General features: G+C 34.3%; 2 protein-coding genes across 2 annotated transcripts; both read left to right on the top strand.

Moving 5' to 3' along the window:
* The first annotated feature begins 2,943 nt into the window (after positions 1–2,943).
* Positions 2,944–4,085, top strand: LOC145029664 (uncharacterized). Its single transcript, XM_078978158.1, has 2 exons — positions 2,944–3,547; positions 3,622–4,085. The coding sequence occupies exons 1-2, from the start codon at positions 2,944–2,946 to the stop codon at positions 4,083–4,085; spliced, it is 1,068 nt and encodes a 355-aa protein (XP_078834284.1).
* Positions 4,086–7,615: 3,530 nt separating this feature from the next.
* Positions 7,616–8,413, top strand: LOC145029663 (uncharacterized). The gene has a single exon (XM_078978157.1). The coding sequence runs from the start codon at positions 7,616–7,618 to the stop codon at positions 8,411–8,413; it is 798 nt and encodes a 265-aa protein (XP_078834283.1).
* Positions 8,414–9,617: the final 1,204 nt, after the last annotated feature.

Raw genomic sequence — 9,617 nt, 5'->3', positions numbered from 1 at the left:
AAAAGGTAAATTTTGGACCAAATTTATAAAAAAATTTAAAATCTGGGCCAAAATTGTAAATTTTGGACCAAATTTGTAATAAATTTTAAAATCTGAGCCAAAAATGTAATTTTTGAAAGTTGGATGACCTGTTGACCGGGTCAAAGGGTTAAATTGAATACGATTACCGGTATTTAGGACTTAATTAAATAAAAAAAAAATATAATGATTAAATCGATTATGAAGTCAATATGTAGGGGCTTTATTGTAGTTTTCCCTTTAAGAAATTAGTAAACATTTCATTTGTTTTTTTTTTCTTCCATCATTTTATATAATATAGTGTAAATTTATTTGATAATTTATTTAGTGTACGGTAAATCTATCTGGTTTATTAAATTTAACTTTTATATATAATGTAAATTTTTTTTTTGTGAATTGATTGGTTAAAGTATCAATGCTTTATATTAAAAATCACAAATAGCTGTTTTTTTTTTTGTTTTTTTTTAAGGTTGTGTTTGTTTTTTTAAAAAATCCTCTTCTAACCGCTTAGTGCTGCGCGGCGCAGCACACGCGCATCACTTTTAAATTCGCAGCAGTTTGATTTTTAAAAGGCTTCGGGCTCAAAAACCTCTTCCCGTCCTCTTCCCCACGCATCATTGGGCTTGCCTCTTCTCAGCACTTCTAAACCTAATAACAAAAAAAGACACAGACAAAAGCATAGCCGCAACTCCTTCGTTCTCTCTTGGCGTCGAATCTGTTGAAGACCGGAAGAAATCGCTGCCGGTCACCGCTCGCTGCTGCTCACCGGTCGCTGCTGCTGCTCGCCGCTCACTGCTGCTGCTCACCGCCTACTGCTGCTGGTGGTCACCGATTTCACTGCCCCATCCTCCATCTGCCTTCGTCTTCAACATCACATCACACAGGTTTGTTTTTTTTTTTTTTTTTTTCTTTCCAGATTTCTTAATTGACTTTGAAAGTGTGAAATAAAATTGAAGATGTGAAATAAGATTGAAGAAAGAAGCTGTGAAATAAGATGATAATCTCATGATTTTAATGGTTTCATAAGGGCATAATTGGCTTTTTTTTAACAGATCCACCATAGAGAGAAGTTTGTGTTTTGTTATAATTCTAGAAGTTAGAAATATTGCAAGCATAAATTGAGTTAAAATTCTGCTTTAGTGCTTTGTTATAATTCTAGGAGTTTGTGTTTTGTTCTTTAATTAGAGCCATGATTTATGTTTAGGTTCATGAATTTTTGTGTTGAATTGTTATGAATGTTGGGTGAAATCATAATCCTTGCTGAAATCATATACTTATATGCTGAAATCATAAACTCGTATACTAGTTTATATGCTGAAATCATTAGCTCAAATGATTTTTTTAAACTTATTTGTTGAATTGTTATCACTTGTATTTCTTGAATGGAGATCAAGTTTATGCTTCTTTGCAAGTTTGTGCTTAAATTGTTGAATATGCTAAACGTATTTGTTGATTATGTTGAAATATGATTAATCTTTTTTGCTAAAGTATGTATTCTATATTTTTTTGTTATTAGCGATGGGAGATAAACATACATGGACCAATGAGCAAACAAAATGCTTATTGCTCACTTGTATTGAAGAAGTACAAACCGTGGGTAGAAAAGGTTTGAGTTTGCACAAACAATCATGGTACAAGTTAGGAACAACCATTAAGGAAAAGTATGGCGTGGATTTGAGTCATCGACAATTAAAAAACGCCTATGATAACCTTAAAGCCAAATACACAGGATGGTTATAGTTAAAAAATAAAACTGGAAACCTTTACAATCCCCAAACAAATACTTTTAATTTAACAAATGAGGAGTGGGAGGACTTTAAAAAGGTATATATACACGCACACATATTTATATGTATTTTGTTTATATAGTTGCCAATTCTTATATTACTTTTGTTGCATTGATTGCGTTTAGGGACATCCGAAAGCCGCTTCTTTGAAAACCGTCCCATTATTGTTTCCAGAGCTTTGTGCAGAACTCTTTGATGGAAACAATGCATCTGGTAATCTCCGTTATGCCACATCCCAAACACCATCGGGACATGGATCATCTTCTTTCCATGTCGCACCACTACATCTTATGGACGCCCCTTCTATTAACATAGATGGGGATGATTTCTTTTCCAATCATACTAGTGAGCATTTTACTCAGCCTTCACCTTCTGCTGCTTCACCTTCTGGTAACCCCAACAAAAGGGCCAAACCCTCAACTCTTAGACCTCGAGCTCCTAGTGCCTCACCTGATCCACCTTCTTCTGCCTCGCCTAAAGCTTCTATTACTGCTGATGATTTAGCATTGGAGATGCAAAAAGCTCTACGTCATTTGACTCAAGGGCCAACAATTCCCCAATGTTTAGAGAAGCTTGAGTTGCTCGAGTTAGACCCAATATACCCTCTACGATTTGCTGCGTATCACATTTTTGGAGGGACCATGAATATGAGAGAGATGTGGGTAAATTTGCCTAATGATCCACGAATATTAAGAGAATGGATCGAGATGACAGCTACAAGTTTGGGAGTTTTAAAGGATGGAAAGATCGTTCGTTAACTTTATATGTTTGAGTTGTTTAGGTTTTAATTGCATGTTTTGGAACTATATGGTTATGTTTTTTGGTTATTTCTACTTGAATGTTATTTTTAGTATTTGGTACTTGAGATTTATGTTATGTTATTTGGTACTTGAAATTTATGTTATGTTTTTTGGTACTTGAAATTTATGTTATGTTTTTTGGCACTTGAAATTTATTTTATATTTTTTTGTACTTGAGATTTATGTTATGTTTTTATCTTATGTTATGTTATGTTTTGTTGATTAATAGGTTTGTAATGGATCACGACAAAAAGATATTACTCATAATTCTTATGTACTTGTACGTCCGCTACTTTTGGAAGAGAGGTGTCAAACGAGTGCGGGACAACGATTCAGAAATGACGGGACATGAATTTACGTTAGAGTTACTTCACCGTAATCCTCTACAATGTCTTGAAGTGATACGTATGTCCCGTGAATCATTTGTTCGGCTATGTGCTCATTTTAGAGTACACTACGCGTTAAAGGATAGCAAACATGTGTCGGTTGAGGAGAAGATGGCTATGTTTTTTATAATGATCGGTCATAACCAACGTTATGTGATTATCAAGCGGAGATTTCAACACTCAAAGCAAACAATTCATAAGTTTTTTCATGAAGTGTTGGACAAAATGTTGCTTTTCGCACATGACATTATAGTGCCAACTTCTTTTAATCCGAATCCAAACATTCCGGGACATAATAGGAGGCTACGACGGGTGTTCAAGGGAGCAGTTGGTGCACTTGATGGCACTTTGATACATGCTGTTGTCCCTGCAAACAAACGGGATTTATATAGAAGTAGGGGAAAAGGCGATTGCTACCAAAACGTATTGGCAATATGTGACTTCAACATGATGTTTACGTTTGTTGTGGCCGGTTGGGAAGGGATAGCACACGCTTCTAGAATTTTATCAGAAGCATTAGCAAATCCACATGCACCATTCCCGCTCCCACCCCCAGGTAAATTTATGGTTATTTAAATAGTTTTATCTTAGCTTGAAAATTAAATGACTTTTTTTTTTGCTTTTTTACAGATAAATATTATCTTTGTGATGCCGCCTATGCAAACATTCGAGGTTTTATGGCACCGTACCGTAATGTAAGGTATTGGCTTGGAGATTTCCGTCGAAGACGTGCATTAACGAATAAAGAAAAATTTAACCATGCACATGCAAAACTTCGGAATGTCATTAAGCGGGCTTTTGGTGTCTTGAAAGCACGATTCCCTATATTGAAGAGAATGGCACCATTCTCATTGGTTACACAACGAAACATAACCCTAACATGTTTTGCGCTTCATAATTTTATAAGAAGAGAGGGACTACGTGATGAGTTTTTTGCACGATATGATGAACCAAATTTCTCGGTTCGGAATAACAATGCAGTCGTTGATAACGATGAAGATGAGATTCCAACACATGGTACTGCAGCGGAACGTGAATATATGACCCAGTTACGGGATGAAATTGCCGAGCAATTGATGCAAAATATGGAATGAAAATTATTAAAGTTTGGTTCTATGAATTTTATTTAAAAATGTTATTATAAGACTAATTTGGATGTTTGAATTTTATTTCAATGTTTTAAAACTACTATTATTAAATTTTTGGTATTAAAAAACTATCTTCGGTTTATTAAATTACTTTATTTTAATTTTTTTTAATATCTGCAGCAGTCTGCAGATGTTAAAAAAACAAACATGTTTCTCATTACAGTCTGCAGCACTTTGGTCCACCTCTTCTGCTGCAGAGGGCCGCAGAGGTGGTCCGCAGACTTCAGACAGTTTCACTTCGGAAAAACAAACAACACCTAAGTTATAAAAACACTTCCAGTATAAGACATTACTTGTATTTATATCATGTCTTATCTTTGCTTAATAAAATTAATATTATATGTGTGTGAACCAGCAAAAAAAATTAACATTTTTGTTTTGTCACATCATTTAAGTAGATACATGTGAGTTATAATTTTGAATTCGTCATTGTATTAAGTTGTGAGTTTTATTTATTAAATTGTGATAGTTATGTTTTAAACTGTAAATTGACTGATTTAAGCTGTGAGTTTTCTGTTTAAATTATGAGTTGGTTACATTAAACTGCAAAATTTGTGTATTAAACTGTGAATTTATTGTATTAAACTGTGGATTTTGTATATTAAACAGTGAATTGACAGTATTAAGAATTTTAAGTAGATAATATGGTTGTGAATTTATAATTTTTGTGTATTAAACTGTTGATTTATTGTATTAAGATAAAAATTGTGTGTATTAAGTTGTGGTTTTTGTGCTTTAAACTTTGAATTAACTACATTAATCTATGAATTTTTTGTTTAAACTGTGAATTGACTATGTTAAGCTATGAATTTTGTGTAGTAAATTGCGATTTTTGTCTTTAAACTATGATTTGACTACATTAAAATTTGAATTAACTGTATTAAGTTGTGAATTTTTAGTGAATTTTGTATTAATAAACGATTGATATATGGATATTTGTATTAATTTCTTGTTAAAATACGTATTTTTTGGTGTATAAATATGTAAATATGTATTAGTTTCTTGTAATTATTTTGTATTGAATTTTGAATACGTGAACTAATTTTCTATTAAATTATGAATATGGTATTTAACTTGTCAATCAATTATTTTATATATAGTTTTGGTTTGAAAGCATTGGTGATTACGACGTTAGCATGGGTGGTTGGTGGTGACGTGTGTTAGTTGGTCACATGGTGAGAGAGTCTAAGTTTATGTCTTTAAATATGTGAATTAGTGTATAATGGATTGTATAATGTTATGTTGTAAATTTATGTGTGAAACTAAAAATGGATTGTATTAAGTTGAATATTTAAGTTATATATTTTATATACATTTTGTGTTAAAATATGAATGAATGTATGCATTAAAATATTAATGTATTAGTGAATTATCACTTTTATTAAACTGTGAATATTATATTTTAAATTGTGAATATTTCTTATACACGATATATATTTTTAAATAAATCTACAATTTTGAACAAAGAAAATTGATTTTTTTCAAGACATAATTCTATTTTTTTTTAATAAAATTTTGTATATTTTAGCTAGAAAAATAAAAAGTATTACCAAAGAAATGAGAACTACAATGTTTATTTTATTAAGGTGTGAATACAACTAGAAAAATACCACTAAATTTAAGGTTATTCCGGTGGCGGTCCGACGACGGTCCAATGACAAGTGACAAGTAGTTTGTAAAATAGGGAATTGAAAATTTTGATTAATACAATATAAACATTGGATTTGTCCAAAATACCCTTATGAAAACATTTAAAAAAAATGGTTCTTAGGATTCTTAACATTTTTGGGTTCTCATTTGAACATATATATATATATATATATATATATATATATATATATATATATATATATATATATATATATATATATATATATATATAAGGCCAAGATGTTTTGTGAACTTATATTTTCCTGCAAACTTTTTCGTGTGAATTTTTTTAGGAAAAAAGGACTTAAGGTATTAAGTCAGTCATATAGAAAATAGAAGTGCCTTCACAAAAATAAATAAATAAATAAATAAATTTAAAAAAATCTCGAAAAAATGTGCACATGTTAAAGTTATTTTTGACGAACATGTAACATCCTGTTTATTAAATAAATAAATAGATAAAATTGATGAACGAATAGTTGCCCTGAATCCATATTATTTAGTGGGGTGTTGGTTTTGGGGAGCCGAATGTTATAATTTGAATTATTTGGAGTTAAAGCGTTATTTTAGGACTTATTTTTAATGATTTTTAGAGGACAGGGGGTGTTTAGTAAGTATTGGACTTATTATGAAAGGATTTTGGAATGCAGAGGGCTAAATGGTAAATTATGTACCTAAGTTGAAAAGAATTTGTCATGGAAGGGCTATATGGTAACATTATGGAGCTGAATCGAAAATAATTGGGAGGGAGGGATAGAATATGTAACTATGAGGCAAGTTTTAAGAATAAGCTGGCATAATAAACCCGATGCCCTCCCTATCTGTTGGACGCATGCGACTCAAGAAACCCTAACCCTAAGGCCGGACAGAGTGGTGAGCGGGGAAGTCGCGGGAAATGATCATGCACGAAGAAGCACCGCACCGGGGGCGTGGGAAAGGAATCGTGGGAAAGAGGTGGGGGGAGGGAGTCACACACTCTGTCTCTTCACATGATTTGCTGTTTATTTTTTTTCTTTTTTTGATTCCAAACGACGATATATATATATATATATATATATATATATATATATATATATATATATATATATATATATATATATATATATATTCTTTCCCTTTTCTTAACCTATAAATACTACAACATTCTATCTTTTTTTAACCCATAACCTATATTTCTCTCCAAAAAATATTATTCAAAATGTTATCATCTTCATCATCTGATTCGACGGTTGTAGAGGAGGCTAAGTTTATCGGTTCCGTCATGGCAAAAACGGTTGCATACTATCAAAACCGACTAGGCGAAACATCACGTGCACGATCTTACCCAAGAAAGTCGCTGTTGCGTAGAAACCACGAAGCCGAACACGATCGCCTTATAGAAAATTATTTTGCAGATGATGCCATCTACGCTGTAAAGTTTCGACGTCGGTTCTGGATGAGTAAGGAACTATTCTTACGTATTGTTGGCGATTTGGAAGGCCGCTTTCCATATTTCCAATGGAAAATGGATGCAAGGCAGAAAAGGTTTCTCTCCCATTAAAAAATGCACGGCTGCAATTCGTCAGCTAGCATACGACATAGACACAGACAAATGGGACGAGTATTTTAGAATGTCAGAGTGTACCGTGCGGGAGTGTGTGTACAAGTTCTACAAAGCGATCTGTTTGGTTTATAGGCAACGATATTTGCGTAAACCAACTATCAACAATATCCACTAATTGTACACAGTGCATGAAGGCAAGCATGGAATCCCTGGAATGCTAGGTAGTATCGATTGCATGCATTGGAGTTGATCATTATGGCCCAACGCATGGCGTGGTCAATACATGAGAGGCAACCACAAAGAGTCGACTATCATTTTAGAGGCTATCACATCACATGATCTTTGGATATGGCATGCATTCTTTAGTCCAGTCGGTGCAAACAATGACATCAATGTGCTAGACCAGTCGTTGGTATTCAACGATATCTACCTTGGAAAGTCGCACGATGTACCTATTCAAGCAAATGGGTTAGCATATAAGCATGGATACTATCTTACTGGTGGTATATATCCTCCCTTGTCTGTTTTTGTGAAATCGTTTACATATCCTAACGACCAGAAAAGGAAAAAGTTTAAAGAGGCGCAAGAGTCACCTAGGAAGGATGTGGAGCGAACATTTGGTATACTTGAGAGACATTGGCAAGTTCTAACGGTCAGGGCAAGGTCATATGACGTGAAAAGGTTACAACATGTAATGTATGCATGTATCACATTGCATAATATGATTCTTGAAGATGAAGGAAGAGCAATATGTTGGTACAACGAAAATGAAGTTTTTCCAAATTTCGAAGGAGTAGTCATTGGTACACAAGAGTATAGGGTGAATATAAGAGAAGTACATAATCACGACATTCATCACGCCCTTCGTGCTAATTTGGTGGAGCACATTTATATGGCTCATATTCAGCCCCCGTTAGAGTTTTATCACGATGATTTGTTTGACGAATCAGATGAGGATTCTAATATGTTCGTCGAGAGTGAAGATTCCGACGATGAGAGTGATGTTGGGGAGAATGATGAAGACGATCAAGGCGATGACAAGGACGATGAGGGAAATGACGAAGACGATGATTTCGAGTGACGTATTTTGGTTTAAATAAAATTAGGATATTAATTATGTTTTCTATGTTGTGGATTTTTTTTTATTTTTTTTATTTTTCTACTTATCTAAGTATTAGGATTAATGTAATTTTTTACTTTAATTAATGAAATGCTTTTTATTTTTAATTAAATTTTATGTTTATTATTAATTTAAAAATTATAAATCATAAAAAAAATTATTTAATAAAAAAAATTGACGGAAGGGCTTCTCACCCATTCCTTGGCTTTTAGGTGAGGGAAAGAGAAGTGAGGGAAAGGGGGGTATGACCCACAAAAAGTGAGGGAAGCTTCGCTCCCATACCCTCCGGTCTAATAAGCTTCCCAGCCGCTAACTTCCTTCCTTTACTCTCAGCCACCATCGTCGTTGTCAGAGCCGTGAACCATTGAGTCCAGTTCCACTATCGTCGACCGTTAGCGCCACTGTTGCTGTTGTCTTGTGCCCCCGCTGTTCTTGGCTGATGACGTGCTGCCATCGTCCCCTACGATAGTTTTCTACCGTGTTTCGTCACCACCATAGCTCTAAGCGGTCATCTATTGCTCCGCAATCGGTCAAATTTCAAACTTCTTCAACAAAAAGGCACCAAAAGCACTTTCTTAAGCTCACAAGCACAAGGAAGCAACAAAGAACGACTAGGGTTTCTTCTATGGGTAATGTAGTGGTAAGGGAGGTCAAAAGTGGTGGATTAAGTCCTTTATATACGGTGCAAACCCTAAAAATTATGGTTTTCCTTTACAACGCCTACTCGTCGAGTAGGATCTAAATCCCGCGTCCTTATAAATGACTTCTACTCGATGAGTTGGAGCTCCCCAACTCGTCGAGTTCCAAAATAAAACCCTAAATCTTAAGAAAATTAAATGATACCTAGAACAGGTGTTACAAATCTCCCCCACTTGAACTAGACTTCATCCTCGAAGTCTGCTGATGCGAATAAGTCTGGATATTGATCTCGCATCTCCTCTTCTGGCTCCCATGTCCATTCAGATCCCCTTCGGTGCTGCAATTGCACCTTTACTAGTTTCACTTCCTTGTTACGAAGAACATTGGTCCTTCTATCCAGAATCGTAACAGGCCTCTCAATGTAGTTCAGGCTCTCGTCCACCTGAATTTCGTCTGGAGAAATGATTGCGGCCTTGTCTGTGACACGCTTCCGGAGCTCAGACACATGGATGGTGTTGTGTATCTA

This window comes from Lactuca saligna, chromosome 2 (genome assembly GCF_052625555.1).
Source record: "Lactuca saligna cultivar CGN05327 chromosome 2, ASM5262555v1, whole genome shotgun sequence".
Classification (NCBI taxonomy): domain Eukaryota; kingdom Viridiplantae; phylum Streptophyta; class Magnoliopsida; order Asterales; family Asteraceae; genus Lactuca; species Lactuca saligna.
The sequence above is the reverse complement of the archived record's forward strand: the minus strand, read 5'-3'. Positions and strand labels throughout refer to the sequence as shown.